The sequence below is a fragment of the Solenopsis invicta genome, chromosome 9, assembly GCF_016802725.1.
Source record: "Solenopsis invicta isolate M01_SB chromosome 9, UNIL_Sinv_3.0, whole genome shotgun sequence".
Lineage (NCBI taxonomy): Eukaryota > Metazoa > Arthropoda > Insecta > Hymenoptera > Formicidae > Solenopsis > Solenopsis invicta.
Genome location: NC_052672.1, coordinates 16,393,758 through 16,415,254, shown reverse-complemented (window position 1 = coordinate 16,415,254; position 21,497 = coordinate 16,393,758). Strand labels below are relative to the sequence as shown.

General features: G+C 39.4%; 3 protein-coding genes across 3 annotated transcripts in view; 2 read left to right on the top strand and 1 right to left on the bottom strand.

The window, feature by feature from the left end:
* Positions 1 to 4,237, top strand: part of LOC105201856 — a 48,997-nt gene extending 44,760 nt beyond the window's left edge. The window contains exon 10 of the mRNA XM_026133284.2: positions 170 to 4,237. Coding sequence (XP_025989069.1) covers positions 170 to 1,218 — 1,049 coding nt within the window. The 3' untranslated portion in view covers positions 1,219 to 4,237. The remainder of the gene's footprint in view (positions 1 to 169) is intronic.
* The window catches only part of LOC105201861 (midnolin homolog), a 299,275-nt gene that overhangs the window by 240,807 nt on the left and 36,971 nt on the right, over positions 1 to 21,497 (bottom strand). The gene's annotated exons all lie outside the window — the stretch shown is intronic.
* LOC105201908 (protein Shroom2) overlaps positions 19,593 to 21,497 on the top strand; it is a 166,249-nt gene continuing 164,344 nt past the window's right edge. The window contains exon 1 of the mRNA XM_039453302.1: positions 19,593 to 21,351. Within this exon, the coding sequence (XP_039309236.1) occupies positions 20,768 to 21,351 (584 nt within the window). The 5' untranslated portion in view covers positions 19,593 to 20,767. The remainder of the gene's footprint in view (positions 21,352 to 21,497) is intronic.

The window sequence follows — 21,497 nt, the reverse complement described above, 5'->3', positions numbered from 1 at the left end:
TAAAATTAATTTTCATGCTCGCTCGTCGCGTGAACACCGAGAAACGTTACAGTCGTTAGTTTAAACGGCATCACTTCATATTTTCTGCGTACGTCCTCGAAATAATCCGGAATCAGTCGACCGAGTTAACGTCACTCTAACGGTCATGACAATTCTTTTTTAATTATAGGTACTATGACAAAGCTGAACTCGGTACCGGTATCTTTGAAGAACAGGCCACGCATACCGACTCCGGATGTGACGAAGGAAGTGATCGACCGTGAACAGAGGTTGGCTTTGTCCGCCACTAATGCGGCGAATATCGGTGCAGGTGTGGTGGGCGTGATACCAGCGAACGGCCATTATCCAACTGATTTGTCGGTGGTGGTGTTGTCACCGATACAAGAAACTGAAAGTACGCCCGCTTCAGGAAAATCCGGAGCGGCGGCTTTGGCGCAGGCTGTGCTTTCACCAACATTGACCAGCGCTGGTCTAATGACTCCGGTGACTTTAACGCCAGTCACCATGGGCCATCTGACGCAGTTGGGTCTAATGACAACGGCGACAACAACGATGCCGCATGTTAATAATCAGGGCCCGATCGTTCAGGCGACGTTGACGGAGGTCACAAGTGAAGAGGAAGGTAGTGGAAGCGGTAGCAGTAGGAGCGGAAGTATCACCGGACAGGAAGATCGTTCGACGCCGTTGATCGATAACAACAACAGTCCGATAGGTAGCAACGGCAGTTCGCCTATTTTCGATGGCTACAACGATCGCTCACCAATCTTAATGAGTCCTGAGAAACTGGGCTACGTGGTCACTGCCGCTGTGCCCGGAATTCAAGTTAATAGAACAATGGCGATAGACGCTCGAGGTAGACGATCAGCCTCGCTGCCCGGTCCGCCACCAGCGCAACCAGATCAGGACGACAGAAGCATGTCGTTGCCGCAATCTCCAGGATTGCAGTCGAGAGAAACTCGCATAGTCTCTACGTCAAATAGACAGGACAATCTTACCGTGTCCAACAATCAAAGCGTTCGACCGAGGACCAGCAGTTTTGGTCACGATCTCTCTAGACCCAGTCAAAAGGTCCAGGATGCAATGAGAAAAATCAGTAGCACCTCGTGCACAAATACATCGCTTTCGAGTAATTTAGGTACGACGACCCCGACGTTATCTACAAGCGTACCCGCCACAACGACCGTCGCCGGTAGCAAGAGAGGCGAAGTTTATGTTTGATGGAGGATATTAATAACGCGGACTTTACTTATTCAATTAATTAGAAGATACAATTAATTAGAAGATCTTGTTGATGTTTCCTGAGAATCCTGAGATTCATCTTTGTCCGTTATTGTGATGCACTTTATATAGTGGATATATTCATTCCTCGATTATTTAGTTCTTTTTCGTATCAGCGAGATTATTAGTGTCTGCGAATTTCCCTGAAGATATCTCGTGTTTCCACTAACAGATCTTTCCAAACCAACACAAGGAAAAGTCTATTTTATCTTACGTTTTTTAAATTAGAATTTTTATTTCGAGCGATTATCCAGGTAAAATATTCTCAAAAAATAAATTCTCGAAAACTATTTGCGATTACTATTTGCTTCATATTCCTTTTATTTACAATCTTTTATTCGCTAATCTTTTATGAAACCGAGGTATGCTGTTATATGGGATCAAACCCAGAGAATCCGCGGATTACAAGTCGATTGCTCACACGGAATGAAGTATCCCGAACTCTTTTTTAGGATTCCTGATTAATTATATTAATATCTTGATTGTCTATAAAAATAGCGCGATTATAAATATCTCTTGATAAATATAAGAGATAGCGCGTGCTCTTCTATCTTCTATAGTCTTATTATTTATATTAATTTTGTTGTTTTTACGTATCTATTGAAATATTTTGTACTTAAGATAAAAAGATGTGAGAGAATGTTCTCCCTAAACAATTTATTGTAAATTGCATTGATCGTATTTACGAGGGTATTTTTTAGCGATCAACGAAGGGGAATGATTAGTAGGTTTTTTGCCATTATGTTGTAAATAGTAAGTTATATATTAAAGACTATATGACGATCAATTTCATAGGAGAATATATTTTAAATATATATTTTTTATATGTATATAATTATAAATTTTCTGTCTCTCTCGATTCGAGTGTAAAAATTGATTCTCGTGAAAAAAGGTCACGTGGAAAAAATCAAATAACTTATTGCCAATCAATTATATCGATTATTTACACTTGCAAGAAAAAAATATAAATATAATATTTAAAGCAAAATGCTTTTACAATTTAATGGGAAATATTGGAAATATTTTTGTATCATCGTGCAATAAGGTAATACTATAAGAAAGCGCCAATTAATATTAAATTGCACATTGTTGCTACACTAGTTAATTTGTAATTTTCAGTTATATAATTTAATTTTGTTACGAATTCGTTCGTTCGCATACGTCATGATATTGTGATACCACTTTTTTATAGATATCTAATATGACGTTTTGTAGGATATCTGTAACTTTACGATAATCGTGAATTAAAGATGCCGAGAGAAATCAAAGCTATTAGTCACGTAATATCCATGTGCTTTTGTATATAGTTCCTTTGCCTTCTTATTACATTATAAATTACTTATAAATTCGTATTGCCATGGATTCTATGCACATGTGAAATATCGTTCGTTCTTCACATTAAGTATCTGATGGCAATATGCATTTGCATACATATATCGACATTTTATTTGCCATTTTTGTAGATATATCACATATTATTGATGATATGTTATTAAAATATTTATCAAGAATTTTGTAGTGACTCCGTAATATCGCACTGTCTAATTTCTTCCGATATTTCACTAATATTCCATTATTTTTAATTTTATTTAATAATGATCAATAAGTTAAACTGATTAATTAGTCAAAATACAATTGATACTGACAGTATGACTATAATGGAATATATATAAAGAAATATTTTGTTAAGAAATTATAAGATTTTAATATTACTATCATTCTTAATCAGTGGGAAACGGTTTAGGACAAAACGCTTTTCATTTGTACACCTCAATGATTGATGTGTATTACAGCTCAAGATGTTTTTAATAGTAATGTCAATTAGCGTGTATTGTTATCACGAATGTATTAACTCAATCGTATCAAGAGCAAATGCGTCGTAATCTCATCGAATGACAAGTTTATGTATATAACTTACAATTATTAAATTAATATTTTTATCGAATTATAATATGCTCAATGACAATGTGTGCATAAACCTAACCCGTAAATGACAATGTGCTATATGTATTGCAATTATATATTATTATATATTGATTAAATATTATTATTTTATTGCACAATACGTAAAAATTATATCTCAATTTTTATGACAGGAACAGTAATCATTTTGCTAAATTTTTCGTATAATTAAATGATTATATAAAATTTGATTGAATTGGCATATCCATCAAAAATATTAGTCGTAATTATAATCAGAGACTACACACATACATATATCTCTTAGTTATAAAATTAGTAATATTATTATTAGTATGTCTTTAGATATTTTTAAAATGTTTGGTCTTTGATTATAATTAAAAGCTACATCTTGATTTTAATTTGGCAAATTGTATGAAATGGTTAGTTCTAAGAGATTAAATTGATACATAGATCAAATGGCTCCACATACCGTATATTGTGCTTCCATTGTAAAGACTATTATCATACAAGTGTTAATAAGAGACAAAACGTATATATATATATATAAATTATACGTTTATGTTATATAATAGTTATAAATTAACTATATATTATTTAATAGCCGATTTATGCATATATCGGCCTGTGATGAACAGAAAAGAATAGGAAAAAAATATTGCGCGCCCAATATTAATACTTATTTATAATACAATTGAATATATTTTAATTAGCAATTATAATCAAATCGAGCAATTTTTTGTGCAATAACTTGTTTTTAACTCTTTATGTTTGGCGACGTAAGCAAGAAAAAAAAACCCATTTTAAAGATATTTAATTTAGAATAATTGTATATATAAATACATCCTTATCTCTCTTTCCTTCTTTTGTTACCTCTCTTAAACTTCTAATTATTATCATGAACAATCGAATCTACATAAGCGACTTGTTTAAATTTCTCGGTGCCCAGTCACACATACTATAATTAGTTATATTAGCGACGTTTCATATTATCTCTTATTATCTATAACCCACGTTGGAATAAATACTTTAGAAAAAATATCACAGCAAGTGTTATTTAATTTTTTTTCGTACATCTTTGCCAAAATTATTTTTAAATTATCATATATAATATGATAATATGTATAATAAAATATAGTAATTGCAAACAATTCTTATTAAATTCAAATCTTGTAAGTATATCCCTGACTAAAAGAGAATTTAAAAATAATATAAAGGAAAAACAGATTTTCTTTCCATATCAAAGTAAACTTGATATTTAACATTAAATATAAAACTTGAAAGTAACATTTATCAAGTTTCTCTGTATTGTATTTAAAAAAAGATCTTTTAATAGTATAATTATATGTATGTATGTATATATATATATGTTAAAAAATATGTTAAAAAAATATTTGAAGCTATTACATAAAGAGTAAAATCGGTAATCGAAAAATTAAAAGAGAATAAAAACGTAAATAAAAAAATTTATAAACATAACAAATACAAACTAACATAGTTAAAATAAAAAGATACATCATTGATTAGAGTTATCTACAACAGGTAACTATCTATTTAATCTTCAGACATTAAGCTTAATTAAATTTACGATAGATCGAGCGTGAAGTAATAATATGTAAAATCATCAGGCAATATTTTCCTCGCTCAATTTAAAAATCTTTATTATTAAAAAAAAGGATTATTTTTAAAAAGGCACACACTTTTATATTGAACACAAGCACTAATACTTCTCTGCACAACAGTTTTTAGTTTTCAAATACTAACTTGCTATTACTTCTTTTACTCAAGCACTTCAGACAATGTAATAACTGTTCGAATGTAGGAGATCATAAAATGTCGAAGGCGCTTACATTTTTTCAAGACCGTAATGTGTTTACTTTCACATACGTATATATACACGATTCATTTATTTCTGTGACAAAACAAGTACCAACGACCATTATCGCGCTAATTTACTTTCGGAGTCGCGAAGGTAGATGTTGTATCTGCATGCTTCCCGTCGCCAAGCGATGTAATAATAAATCATTATGCATTTTACGGATTATCAGGTAGACCGCGGTTGCTTATGTGATGAGTGCGAGACGACGCCTTATCAGTAACAGCATGCGTTTGCACTCAGCAATACCGAGCAGTCTTCGCTTTTATGGATCCACTTTTCTGGCGCTGTCGTGTACTCCATTCTTCCTTTATTCTTCTCCTTGTACGTAATTTCTGCCTCCATTCTCCGTTACATCCTAAATGATCTAACTGTCATCATACGCGACTATATGCGAATACATATCGAATTGTTCACGAGAGTAGACTACATTCACACCGAAATGTAGTCGACGAACTGGATTCGAGATCCGGTTGGTCCTCACCAGTGCTTCGAGCAACATTGTACAAGATTTTAATGAAGATTGACTGTTTTGATAAAGATAATGATGCAGGTAATAACAACGTCGATATACAGGTGCGGCGCCAGAGATGCATTGATACGGATCGATATCGCGTGCAAACGTAACGGACGCGATCATACCATGTCATAACGACTGAATGCTCATCATGAAATCCCACAATCAAAAGATCGAACAGTAATGCTTAGCTAAGAGTAATAACACTTATCAGTAATAAAGAATTAAGATTATCATTTGAGACGTGACGGAAGTGTAGATATAAAACGAGACAATCTGTTTTAATTGACGATTAAAATTCACTAAATCACGATTATTAACAAGAAATATCTTTGTTCCGTAAAATGCATATAGATAAAATATAGATTTAATACATGATAAATCCAACATACATAATGTATCAAAACTGTAATATACTGTTTCAAAATGTTTTCCTTTTGTAAAATACATAAGTTTATGAACGTGTTTTATATTGTTGTTAATTAGTTAATAAATTTATGTTTATATATAGGCTAATTCAGTGACGGTTCTTAATTTAGGTTTTATTTTTTAGGCAATTAATTCGATATCATTTTTCACAAAATTTAAATCTGATTAACCAAAATTTAAATAGAGATTTAACGTTTGAAATAATATTCATTATTTTCTATGACTTTGTTCCAACTATCGAACAATTGACAAATATCTTGACGGAAAAATACTTAGAATTTTGAGATGATAAAATTTAGAAAACTTTTCCGAACTTTTTCCACTGACTTAAAATGTGTACCAGTCAGGTGATGATGCAATCGAAGCAGGTGATAATTATCACGTCAGATTACCACAGGGCAGATCTGGGAAAAAATCCATCTAAAGAAGAATTTTCCAGTCCTTAGACGATATCGTTCGTTTATTTTGCAGCATGTGGCCGAATCTTGTCATGCTGCGAGAATAAAATCTCCACTTCGAAACCTCTAATATCGTTTTTTTGCACGTTTTATGAGTCATCAGCACCTTTATTCCGAGTAGAACAAATCATTTCTGTGGTTTCAGTAGCACTATTTTTTAATAAAATAAAAGAAAAATGTAGTACCTCAAACGTTGCTCTTCGAATGCCTACACAGTGTTCACTGCGGTTTTGTGAAGTTATACCGTCTACTTCGTCAAAGTGTATAGTGTTTTAAAATGTAAAGATCCACACTTTCAAACCGCAGGAAGACAAGAAAATGTTTTATTTTAAATTGAATAAACATCAAATATAAAATCATCGAATTAATTTACACACTTAATACAAACATAACATAATTTTATAAATTTACGTATTTATGTTATATATTTTACAAGAGAAAGAAATATATTTAAGTACATTACGGTTTTTATAAATCTTAAAGGCATTATTAAATTCATTAATTAATTAACAATGTAAAACACATTCTTGTTAACTAATTAATAATTTTTTACATAAACATTTATCCCATATCAGCTTTTAATAGCATTATTATACACATGTAATTTATGCTTTTCGAGCCTAAAAACTTATGCATATAAAAAAAATTATTTATTTTCTATTCGAAAGAGCGCTAAAACTGCAATAAATAATGTGACATTTAGGAGATTAATAATTAATCTCGCTCCGATCATTTTCGACGTAAATTCTGATAAGACAATCCGAAGACTCGCCAATTTCGAAACGATAGTCTCGTGGTATGCCAGATTCGTGTCACCGCGTCTTCCGTGCGTGGGACGACGACTGTAGCTGGTCCCTCAACTTAACGATTACCAGCGGCAAACTCGCTGCTTCGGCTTCGACAAGAATGTCGCGAAACAAGTGGGTGTAACGTAGAAAGCAAAGTAAGCGTGAGCTTAAAGCTCGCAGCTCGCCTTCTCTCGCGAAGGAACGAGCGAATACATAAGCCAGTGAATGTCGATGACGGTTCCTCGTCAACGGCGCGTCAAAGTAAGCAAAACGACGATGCGGTATTAGGTAATAAAGATAATCTTATCATTATGACATAGACATTTATATACTCCGGCGGAATATACAGCCGGAAGTTTTACGGCGAGCGCGCGCCACGATGCACGCGTGACTTAATCTCGTGGCACAAGTTAAGTGGCCGGCGGGTTCTCACGCGGATACTCCCTACAGCTATTGCAAGTTTACGCAAGCTCGTGCGATCGCTGTCGAATAAATCATTTCCCTTCGACACGAGCGGCCGATAATCTGACGCTCCTACCGAGATTGCCGGTGCGCGGTTTCAATTACAATGCGCCGGGGAGTCGCTTTCACGAGGGGACTCTAGCGCAGAAATCATTGGCCGATCACAAACCGATTCTCCGAATTCGATGGTGATGGCGCAAAGATCACCGTATTGGCGGAGGTCACCGTATAACGAAGGACTTTAGTGCCGTCGGAGTGATCCCGGCGATTCTCGAGGTCGCGGTAAAGACGATGGAATCGGCTCATGGCCAGTTTTTTCAGGCGTAATGTCAGTGGTTAGCGTCGGCTACGGTTAGGGACCATTCTGCGGTCTCGTGCCCGTCCCGGTGACGGGGAGGATGGGCGTGGGAATAATAGAAACCGTGAGCGCACGCTTCCACGTACCCCACCTCGTACCCCATCGGAGAGCGGCGGTTCATCTATTCCAGGTCGCGTCTTGGAGCGGCTGATCCAGAAGATCGCCGTGCGATCGCTCGTGGCACGATCGACGCCCACGGCCGACGCGGTTCTAATTTTCTGCGTCCGTCGCATTGCGATACATCCGTGGAATGTCTCTCGCGCGCGCCATGGATGTATGGAGGTGCCAGCGCGAAAAATGGGAGAAATGGTACATCGCGATATGAGGAAATCGACGAGGCGAAAAGTATATCGAACAAAGATCTATCGCCTTCGCCTATCGCTCCCGCGATCACGGATACTCTCTTTCGCCATATTTACTCGCTTTGAAGAATTGACTGGCCTATGATCTAGCGCCCACACTTGGATCGCTCAGATCAGCGGCTAACAAGACCGTGGTGTTTCCGGCTATCAACTTTTGAGCTCAGCCTCCCGACCTCCCACGTGCACACTGCCCGATCGGCAGTTGTGCGAACGATTGCTTTTATTTGTCTCCCGCGCGCTTGCTATGCGAATGTAATGCGAGATATACTGATCGACGGCGGTGCGATTGAAGTTTTATAGTCTTCGAAGCGAACGTAAAAGGGTCGAGGCTGAAATTCCGGGGACTAGTCTCGTGTGACGAAATGAACGGTGGAAGTAATCGGTCGCCGCCTGGCGGGCAGGTAGCCGGAATAAATCCGTATCGTAATAGCTAACAATAAGCGCGTTTGGCCGTTTTAAGCCGCATTATGATAACTCGTAAACTATCCTGCTGCCTAATCCGTCCCCTATTTTCGATGAGTCCCCGGCACAAACGTGACAAGACAAAACGTACATTCGCACGTCACAGTCGCGTCGCCTACAAACGAAACGTTCTTTCGAATTTCGTGATTATAAAGAGATGTTTCAAACCGGTTTTTTTTCTGTGTTTAGTTTACACAACCGGTTATTTGATTAAATTCTCACTGTTTATTGACTCCAGTCGATTGTCTCCAGGTAAATAAGGAAGAAAATACCTGAAAGTTTTCATAAATATATGTTTGGTCAACATCTAATATTACATATGTAACTTTTAAAATGTCCTTTTCATTCTTATTCATTGTTATTCATTAATTATTAAGAAATTGATCTTTCTGCTTAATACGTTACCAATAAAATAAATATTAATTAATGATTTCTTACATTTTTAATTATTTTAATTTATAAATTTAATGTTTTCAAAGGTGATTTAGAAGACAAGTTGCCTAAATCGTACCTTTTGTAGCGTTTTACAAAAAAGATTTAATAATAAATTAATTTATTAGTAAAAGGTTAAATATTGTGTAATAGTAAGAACTCGAAACATTAAACTGCAATTTCCAACATTTATTTGTGTACAAACCGTTATGCCAAATAGGAAATATAATAAAAAATAACTTGAATGTGGTACGCGTTTGGCAACTCTACCCTAATCAAGTAATAAATGTCTTATGTTAATGAGACGATTAAAATGTAGAGATGTATAAAAATAAGAAAAAAATTGAATTCGAAGAAAGACATTTTAGAGTAAAGATGACAAGATCAAATGGCTTATTTCTTTTATATATTGCCAATTTTACTTGCAAAACGTATCCAATCGTGTGTTAAACATTTTTAGAACATTGGGAATGCCATATCGCTTCTGGCGCATAGATTTTTTACGAATACATGTCCATCATAAAGTTCGCAAGGAACACCTACAATTTTACAAATCCGGTGTGCCAGAGCTCGTACAGTCGCGTCAAGCGCGACGTGTTCGTTGATTCACGACACCCCGGAAGTAAAGTGACTACGATACGAAACACGTCGTGACACTAGACAGTCGTCGTCGCCGTCGCCCCTATAAGGATCCATAAATCACTGCCAACAAAGCGATTGTTCACCCGTATTCGAATATTACATCCTTCCTCCCGCGACCTTTATGCGAGGAGCTTTCGAGGGTTTCGAAGACCTCGTCGCATCTCATTCCTTTATTAGTGACACGTCCACTCCCTTTCGTTATTCCGTTTCCCTTCAGTCCCGCTGCATGTATTACGGGAATGCAATTCACCGCGTTCGATCCTGCCCTTCGAGAAACCTGATAGAGCACGACGTCCGATTCGGCGACCGTTGTCGCGACCACGTACAGCGTAAATCTTGCCTCGGAGCAACGCAACAATGTAGCGAGAGACGCGTTATGTCATGCTACTTTTAAATCATTATGATAGAAACGCATCCCTCCACGCTATTTCCATCTGCAAAAGCTGTACAACTGCTTCGACAGCGAGCATTCGCTCACAATGGTACACGGAGCGAAGACGTTGGAAGCGAAATTCTCGTAACTCGTACGTTCGACTTACAAGTACCCATCCCGTTTCGCATGTTATGAGAGTAAGGTGTTATTTCGCTCATTGAAGAACTACGCGAAAGAAACGCATCGCATTCGGTTTCTAGGAACCGCGAACAACTCGTGCTTGAATTAAAAAGTGCGAATAAGCAATAGTTCAATCACAATTGAAGAATTTCTGACAAAAATCAAACAAGTCCAAAAGATTAAATTTTCAGAAAACTAAAAAAGGTCTCATCTTCAAATCGCGTTTATTGTATAATATAAATATGATAATTTTTCTCTAGATACATAATAAATGTAAAAATAAAGTTATAGGCTTTGATTAATATTTTGAGGACCCATTTAAAAGAAAAAAAATAAAATAAAACATGTGGACTTATTTATATGGTTCTTGCATAAATTTTATATTTACTACTTATTTATATTTACATATTTCCAGTTTTTTGTTCGGTTCTTGACGTAATAAAAGTTTACGATACGACGCTATTAATAAAATGCTTTAATGCTATAACCTAGATTTCTACAAATGGATTTATGTATTTAACAATCCAATAAATTGATTGAAGTCAAGATTTCTCTTAAAAAATTTGCCAAAAGTAAATGATCAGGCAGAAAATGCCGAATGAGCAGTGCAGATTTCATACTCTAACAGCACCTGTGAATACAAGTACAAGAATATCGCGAATGTTATCGTTTAAACGCAGCCAACGCAACGAAACGTCAGCAGAGCTATCTCTTCGCGATTTGATCACATCCTTTCTTTTATACTTCCAAATCGTCGACTGAATTAATTGTCTCTGCGCGATGTACCAAATGAAACTCCTTATTCGTACGCACGTGCGTAGAAATACTTGTGTACTAATTTTCAGCGATCCCGCGGCGGCGGGCATAATCAGCCAATCGACACGCATCGTGGCGCACGAATGGAATTGGATGCAAGAAGGTGTGATGTATCTCACGGCGAGCTTACGAACGGTTCGTCGTTCCTTCCAAGGACTAGGACGCCCAAGGTTAAATCTTACATAAATGCAAAAATGCTATAAGCTCGATAAAGATATTATTGGATTCCTATATTATTATATATACATGCAACACTGCGCTGCATACACATATGAAGTACATCATGTACTATGTAAATTTAAATCATGTATATTTAAAGCTTTTGATATCTCATGTAATTCGAGTTGAATTCTAAGAGAAATTAAAATTGTTTTGTTAAAGTCTACTTAAACATTGTAGGACTAATCGTAGGTTATTAGTCATTAATGTTCGATGCGTTTTTATGAAAGAAACTGAATTTCAATTTTCGCAGATAGAAATTTTTGTAGGTATATACAATTTACATAATTTTGAAAAGTATATAAAATATTAATTTTTTAATTTTAGTTTAGCTTCAAAGCTTTGAATGTGACTTTTAAATAATGTATCCTTTCGTTTCACGTTTAGTTGAATGGCTTCGCCGATTCGCTTACACAAAATTGCCACGACCATCAAGAACGTACAAGCATACCAGAATCAGGGACCGTATTGGTCTACGGGGTGTTCTCGTGTGTGGAATGTATCCTACTCTTGTCGCACCTGGTACCGCCGTAAGAGAAACAGGTTTTACAGATCCTTTTAAGCTTTTTACCGGTTACATCTATATTTTCCACATTAGACCCGATGCAATCTGATGAATGACTTTAGGCACATTCAGAGATTCGAGATGCCGCTATGTCGCCATTGCCGCGGAACTCAGATAACAGACGCTGGTTTTCTATGGGATTTGTCCTATCCCATGCACGTAAAGCATTTGTCCTATCCATCGCACGTAAAGCGATATAACAATAGCACTAAGCTAACACTCCTTCTTGAGATACGCTCAGAAAAATTTATATTGAGAGAGAGAGAAAGAGAAAGAGAGAGAGAATTATTTAATGCACATTTACAAATGTGTATATTATGTCACAATTGTGATTATAATCAAAACTCTTGTGTATGTACGTTGCTTCCCCGTCCCTGCTCTATTTCAGCTTGAAGCTATTGCTGGACATGGTTCAGCGTTCAAAAACGGCGCTTATTAGAGTAAGTTAAAGTAAAGGAATAAAATATGTGGGAGTTGTATGTAAAATTTACGTACATTACCACATATTCTAGGATTAAATAAACCTAATTAGCATAACGCAATTACATTTGATGTCGCATCATCCATCATACAGACACCATCCTCGGAAGATAGCGGTAAAGGAAAATGAAAACATCATCTAAATAGTGAAAGAGTTGATCGTGAATGCAGGCACGTGCGACCGAACGGCGACGACTTCGTCATCCGAGGATTATTGCAGCATCAATGGCGAAGACCACGCTGACGGACATTTATTTCGAAATCACATTCCCCTGGAATGACGCGCGAAGAGGCTCCTTCTCGTTGTACCATCTAATGGCTCTTCGAAGTTATTTACCTGCACTTAAGCGCGCGGTTACCTCTTATATGTCATTTGATGTGTTTTGTATAGCTTCGCAGATGGTTGATCGAAATTAAAAACCACTCAGCCGCTGCTTTATCTATCAGCATATTGAAAGTTGTTCGAATAATTTCAGTGTTCATGCGCTCATCATTTTTATGAAACTGCTAGATTGAAAGCAATACTGGGCAAGAATTACTTTGACGCAACTACCTCTCGAAAGATTTAACTATTGAGATTATATTCTTTCTCATAAAAATCGTCATTATTACACAATGATCATTGCATCTAAATCGATCAGTTTTTTATTTGTTGATAAAAACGAATCCTTGTGAAATAATACAATCACTCGTGTCTTTGTCAAAGAATGAGTCCCGTTTGCAATTGATCACAGCTATTTATAACGGATCGATGCTTAGAATTCGTCATTTAAACTAGAAAATTTTCTATTAAATTTGTTAAATGGTGAAGTGTACAATCGAGTCTTTCTTTGTCAAACAAAGCGAAAGCGTGCCAAAAGTCCATACGCACGTAGCGGAACTAATACACGAGCTACGTAATGATTCTCAGCGCAGTTAATGTGGCAGAATAATTCGTCACGCGCTATCGATTGTTAATTATGCGCGAGGACCGGCGCGATAGGCGAATGGCAGTCGCGCGATAAAGCTGCTGCGATAGCGGAAAGATCGGCGAGAGGATCACGACGTGTAAATCAAAAACAAATGGATCGCCTTATTGAATAATCTCATTTCACGCCTGGCTGGAGCGTTGGTAATACGACTGACAATGTCAGTTGTCAGTATTTTATTAGCGACTCCTGTTTCCTTCAAAGGATCGTGTCTCGTAGACGACTAGTATTAACGGAAAATGGTTGCACGTGTCGTTTAACTTGTCTGCGGACGTAATGAAGACCGAATTCGCTCTAAAGAACTCGTTGATGCATACTAAAGTATATCGCGCTATCTAGCACTGTCCGACTCTCTTCAGCAAGAAATTTATCAAACGGCAATAAAATACGAACTGTACGGAAGGAGACGCCAACACACTAGGCGATATGAAAGCTTTCGATGTTTTCGCGACCCGCCACACCTCATATACCGCCGGTCTTATCGATGGACATGGGTGAAAAGAAAACAGGTTTACGAACGAGAGCTCGCGGGAGCGATCTACCGCGCGGCGCTTAACGCGGTAAACGCACCTTTAATTTACTACGCGTCCCTGTATTCTCGTTTATCCCTCGCGCGCGTTTTATACGTGTTATATATCACCGCGATTTATTTCCCGGGACGCGAAGAGAAGAAGCATGCGGTCACGGCTATCGCTTTTCTTTGAGAAGGAGGCGCTGTACGTACGCACAACGGATTTAGACGATCGGAGAAAATTGTCACACCCACGATATAATGTCGACGGAGGATACAAATTATCCTGCTTCAACATCCATTCGAATTAGACCTCCTGACCTACATACCCCTTACTGGGCGCGCGTCGCGCGCGTATTCTCGCATTAAAGGAAGACGATAAGAGAGAGAGAGAGGGCTTCTTCTCTCGACTTGAAAGACGGCGATCGTGTGAACGCCACTCGAGCACGATACATCGGTAGCGTAAAGCGCGGTAGCTCCTTCATCTCTTCCCTGCCTGTCTTTTTCTACTCATCGACACTTTCACGCCGATGATTCGTCCGGTGCGAAGTCTTGGCTTGGAAAGCGCACGCAATCACTCGACTAATGCCGTATAGATTAAACTTCCCAGCGGCCGGAAAGTGGCGTTCGCGAGGCCAATTGGCCGGTCGATCGTAGTTACCCCCCGGCGCGGCGTGTACGCTTACGTATCTAAATCATAATTGGGTTATGAGTTTCCACACCTGCGTTTCTCGCGCGCGAGATGATGCGCTCCGTAATAGCTACAGCACGACTTATGTCCGTTATGTCTGACATTACGCGCGCCAATTGTGGCTACTCTTGGCTACGATGACGTGTCCTCTTCTTATTAAAGAAATTATTTGGAAAAAATACGAAGGTCATCGTGAGACTTTCAAATAGACTCGAATCGATCTTTTGACACGAGAGTAAGGGGGATAGAGATAATGAATTGTAACTGTTCTGGGATCGCACAAGGCGTCAGTAGGAGGAAGCTTTTGCATCGTCATTGTGCTCGCTATTGATCGATATATATTTTCGCGGCCGTTTCTCGTGGCGCAGTAACGCAGAAACGTAAAAATGCGCGCGAGGTTGGCGATGATCATCGATTTAAGTGCCCCGTCGTGTGTACACCGGGAGTGATTCTCGATGACAGCCGTTCCCATCCGATGGATATCTGGATGGATACAGCGGATGCGCGCACATGCTGCTTTAATCGAACGGTTAATGAACCGCCGGGCCGCTCGCTCGCCCATTGTCAGCCGTGCACCACCAAGTGATCGATACGCGCTCTCTCCACGACTCCGCATAATTACGCCAGGTGATTCAATGGAGCAGAGCTAGAGCTGAGCTCTCCGCGCTGCTATATAGACGATTCACTCTCGGACAAAAGCACCGGCGCGACCCTTTTTAACCCGGGTCTTCTCTTGAGAAAGCATGCGCGATGCACTTGGCCTTATCCTCCTCGCGTCCACGTCGTTTTGTAACAAAAAGTAAACGGAGTCCGCTATTATAATGCTCGCGGAAATAATGACGTGCGGAGTGACGACATAATCATTGTGACGTTGAAGCGAGCAGATAACAAAATATTATAACCGCGCTGCGTTAAGAATCCCACTTTAACGATCTTGGAGATATTACCTGACAATTCTGTATTCTCATTTCATATATGTTGGATGCAATGTTGGGGTAAAATGGGCCGATTTTTATCCCCCTCCCCCCGCCCCCCCGGAGTTGCCCCAAAGATGGCATCAAAAGGAACGATTTTAAATCTTGATTATGGCACTTGAGACCATTGTTGTTCGCGTCTTTCAAAGATTTTCTTCCAGAATATTTTATTCTATTGTAATATTTTATTACTAAAAATTGGAAGAATTGTGCAAAAAATATTTTTAATCATTAATCCGCTTTGATTGCATAAACCGTCACTTATTAATTCTTGTTGCTTATACATTGATTGATTTTCAATTAATTATTTATTTTTCTATAGTTTTCCTTCTCCCCATCCTATTTAATATACCGTTCTCATAATACCTTCTTATATATTTAATAGCTTCATGATTTTAACACTTGCCACACAAATCAATATTTTTTAAAATTAGAATCAGATTTTATAGCTCAAAAATAATAAAAAAAAAATTTGTATTTGCTACTCCGGGAGGGAGGGAGATAAAAATTAGTTCATTTTACTTACATCCGCTATAAACATCCAAATATAAATTTATATCACTTATTCAAACATACACAATGTAAAATAAATCTATAGTCTACTTACATTATAACAGATACCATTAAATAATTTTGAACTGATTAACACAATTCGATCACTACGAATTCGCTGTAATATGTGTATGTCTTCTTTATATAAAAATTGAAAGTATATATAAATATCCCCTTGTGATAAAAATTTATAATTTGATACATTTATCGTTGATTGCACAGTGAGATTATGGATCCGTACTAGGTAACACACTGTTACGCTCACAATGCATTATTACTTTCGCCATTATATTATTAGTATATAGTTATTCCAGAGAGAGATAAGCACAGTTGGAATTTTGAGATACCGGGTTCGGTAATAACAGCGCGCTCTTACTTAATAGCACAGTACGATGCCGTTTAACAAATGATCGTTTCTTTCTACGGCGATGCTACTTTGCGCGAAAAGGGGACCACTAAAGCTCGGCCATCCCACATCGAGCCCTGCTAAGGCCCCGATAGCTATTTAGTTGATATTATCATCAAATAGGTAATTTCACCCGGCGAACCTTATATAGCCGAAGCTGGGCATCGCTCCGATCGGCGCTTCTATATACATATGCAATCACGATGATGATTTTTCGCGGCGATATCCGATATCGCTTCGTCTGTGCCGGGTAGCCGCGCGCTGCCCGATGAAAATAATACCGGATAACGATGTTTTCTTTCAATTTGTTCGCGTCCGATAGGCAACCGACCGCGGTGGAGCCGGGCGTAATTGCATCCCCGGGGAGTGTGCACTTCGAAGCGAACGAAGCGAGACCCGGTAAGACAGCGCCGAGAAATTCGTAGGCCCCATTATCCTCGTTCACGAGCACTACGCATTAAGTATCGTGCGCACAATCGCGAGCACGACCTTGCTCGTGACCATGACCCTATCCCCGTGGACGCGGGATCCATCCGTGTGCAGCGCCGAGTGGTTCGCCACACTCGCTGGCCCTGAGAGATCGACTTGCAATGTGCTTGCAGTCTTGGGGGCTGTCGGCCGTTACTCATCCGTTTTCACCGTCGAATGCGTCCGCTCTCCCTTTGGTCGCCGCTTCTTACTTCTCGCGCGTGAGAGATTGCTAAGGCGCGCAACGACAACACTGCGTAGCTAAAGACGCACCTTTATTCAGGAAAAATTCATAAAAGAGACGGCCAGAGAAGAAACTTTAATTATCCCTTCTGTGAAATGTTTTATTTCAAGATTCAAGTAACGTTTGTAAATAAATTCAAACTTTCCAAAACAAAATTTTATCAATATATGTGCATGTAAATGATAAAGTTAACTTTTGGTTCGCGATTAAAAAATAATGCATTAAAAAATAATGCAGTTTAAAAAAAGCAACTTGATACGTTATTGCAGTCAAATGCAGTAAAATTAACGTTAACGAAGAAGCATCTTGAATTGCATTTATATTCTTGCACGAATATATGTATGTACAGAATAATTTATTCTCTATGTTCCAATTTATTTTGTGGTATGCAGAAAAACAGTTTTGGCTTTACGGAAGATTAGCCAGACTAGATGATTACCATTTCCAAGATTGCTCCCGTGTTCAGATAGTTTCAATCATTTTCAATGCGCAATAGTGCGCATGCTGAGATAATGACAATATAGATGAAAATGGAAACTAATAACTGTCAAATCTGATGCAGATGACGTCAGCTCAAAATGAATTACTAGAAATCGATAATTATTCTACTTCTATTAGATAAAAAAAATGATTACGATTTGCCCAGGGTATTTTATCATTTGGTAATGATAGCAAAAAACATAAACTCTTATTAATCACGAATGACAATGAGATATTTCTACTTGCATTTAATTTTGCATAAAAGTGCCACAACGCTGCGGAATCTTTTCAGCCACTAACATAACTTACGATTTGGCACTGTTTGCCACTGCATTGTTGCCATTATGTTATTACCACGGGGCTAGTAATTACGCAGGTGTATCCCGCTGGATCACGTCGAAAAGGAAAACGCGGGTGAGCGCGAGAGCGAAGAGATACGAGCCGACGTAGCTCATCCGCCCAACGAATTATCGTTTCCGGCCCCTCGGTTGATATTATCATGATGCAAATTGTATATAAACCAGCCGTAAGTCTTCCACGTCATAATACAAAAGCGCAAAAATCAGATAAAACGTACAATGATCGATGTTGCGCACTCCCGTTCCTCTCGGAACGATCGGTTACAATAAATAACAATAATAAATAAGCGCGATTCTTTCGAAATCAATGAATAATCGAGGCAATTAATAAAGAACTGTTTTTTATAGTCGTCTAAGGAGTGTAAACCGTATTTTTCAGTAATTATGACCAAGTTATCCGGATGTACAAATGGCGTTTAAGAATTTGAATATTATAAAGGTCTGACAAAACCAAATTGAAGATATCTGGAGTGTAAAAATTAGAGCTCGTCTTGACACTTCCGGGATTTATTTTAGATACTCTTTAGGATAGTCGAAAGAGTTGTAGCTTCGAGTCGAGGAAGTCTAGGATGTGTAGTTGAGACTGAGAGCAGAGCTCGTTACCTGCGTTGTTGTTATTGTCGAGCAGACGTGATCATCGGATACGTAGAGAGAGAGTACAGGAACCCGCGGTGGTATCTGGCGACTCTAGAGGCGACGGGTAGAGGACCGGAGAACAAGAAAGCCAACCCGAAGCGACTCGAGCCCGAGATCGGTTAGGAGAGCCGGAGAGAAGAGAGAATACCGAGCAGTTTCTCTCGGCGCGCCGCACAGGCCCTACGTGCTTTTATTACGTGGCCGTGACTCGATGTCTCGAACCAACTCAGAGCCATTACGTTTCTTTTTCCCCTTTGTGCTTTTTTTCATAATACTTCTCGGCTTAACGACATCTCTCCAAATACGTAAGATGCAATTACTAACGAAACGTACATTTCGGTGCGGGGCCCGAGACCCGGCGATGCTGATTGTCAGTGAGTTTGTTACATCGTTGTTATTAACACGCTTATGCGCGACGTGAGTGTACCTGCGGCAAATGGACAAGACGCGAATTAAGACTTGCGGGAAGACAAGTCGTGCTATTAATTTTCCGTCCTCTAATCGCTCGACTCGATCCTTTACGGATATTCTTAATCGCACGGTGTGTTCTTCTATCGCCGCCATTATATCGACAGGGTACTCGTAACCTCATTGTTATCACGAGAAGTGGGATCGAGACGAAGGAAGAAGAAGAGGAGAAGGAGGAGGAGGAGGAGGAGGAGGAGGAGAAGGAGGAAGAAGAAGAAGAAGAAGAAAAGGAGGAGGAAGAAAGCGAGCTCGGCTCGGAGGGCGCCCGCGAACGAAGGCTCGAGAAGAAGAAGAAGAGGGTAGCGTCTCTTCACAGGTGTCGCTTCAGAGCGCTACCACTGGAGGCCACATTTGCTCCTGGTACCGCGTACGCGAACGGTAAACCGGCGCTTCGACGCCGGTACTCGACTTCAGCCGGCCAGTTGCGTCACTTTGAACATCCTTGAGCGGGATCTCAGTTTGATTATACGGTGGTAATCGACGGGTATATTACAGTGCCGCGTGTATGAATTTCACATGAAAGAGAGACGACTACAAAGACTATGAAGAATCGGCGCGAAATTCCCGCTCTCGAGCGTCAAGTGGACCGGTTGCTCGGCTGACTAGAGGCACCGGTTTCAGGAAAGTGCGTGAGCTTCCTCCTCGACACCCTTCTGTGTTTATTGAAAACACCGTGAAGCACGCCTCGACGCGAAATTGTGAACCTCGAGAGAACTTTGCGATCATTTCTTTGTAAATAACCGCATTAAACAATTTATATCGGGATTGTGACAAAAATAGTGCCAACCTGAACTTTGAGTGCATTAAAAATCAAAAATTAAATGAGAAGAATTATGCAAAAATGTTACAGTTTCCAAATTAAATAAGCATTTAGTTGGACGATTGTTTAAACGAAAGAACAAAAATTTTTTTATAACGCGAAAGTAGTTTAAACGGACTGAAGGTTCAATCGGCTCCGAACGATGAAAAATTAATTTTCCATCTATGGTTCATCGAAATTGGAAGCGAGGACGCGTTGGAGGTAAGGTCTCCTCGGCCGAAGTTAACCGGTGGAACCAGCGAGGAGGACCAGTTCGACTCACACGTTCACGAGAATCTTGGAGCGTGCATGCGCGCGTACGACGACGGCCGTTATGTAATCGACGGTGGAGTTGATCGCGCTCGTAAACAATGTAAGGACCGGTTGTTTAACGGACACTCTTTTTCCGTATTTACGATAATGTCTTGAACGTGTGTGTGTGTGAGAGTGTGTGTATGTGCGTGTGTAGCGTTTTCCCGTCGAACATCGGTATTCCCGGCGGTGCAGTGCGCTACACTGAGAGCGCTGGAGGCTCCGCGCATCCCGGTCGAGTACGCAACGCTGCGTGCCCATCTCGACGAAAAGAACCATTAAATGCGTATAATTGTTGATGAAAGGGGCGCTCCGATACGGCGCTTTTTCGAGAGGGGCAATGAATTGATTAACGCTCGCGGTGAAACGGGAAGAGGACATTATCAAGCGGCAACGATCGACGTTTTACTTTTCTCGAGAAGGAACCGGCGCGGCGCGGCGGCAGCGTTTAATCGGAAGAGACGATCAACGACGTCGCGGGAAGCTTGGTTCGATCCGTTAGAGGTTAAAGGCTGCTACACACCGTCGTGTAGCTGGTCAACGACGATCACCTTGCGTTGTGGTGCTGACGCGAATGCTTCTTCGCGCTCGGCGGTACGCGCGATACCGCATGCGGCGCAGCGAATTCCGAGAGACCGTGAGGCTCGCAGACCGTGGCAGAACAATCTCGGTGTAGGCTTCCGACGCGGTCGGATCCAGGGTGCGACAGATATGGATGACGGTGTGCAGAACGGCCTGCAGCCGGACCAGTGGTTGTCAACCGTCGACAAGGGGGAGAAACGAACGAGTTCCCTCGGCAGCGGTGCATTGCGCTTCATTCGTACGCGTAGCAGCATTCGGCGAGAACTCAAGCGACAGTGCTATCGGTAAGGGATTACAATTATCCAAATAAGACCAATTAGTCATTTTTATCCATTGAAACTTGTTTTTGAAAGATAACGAAGGTAGATTGTTAATAGAAAGAAGACAAAGTGAGGTACCGGTATTGGCAATTTTGCTCTATCATAATTTT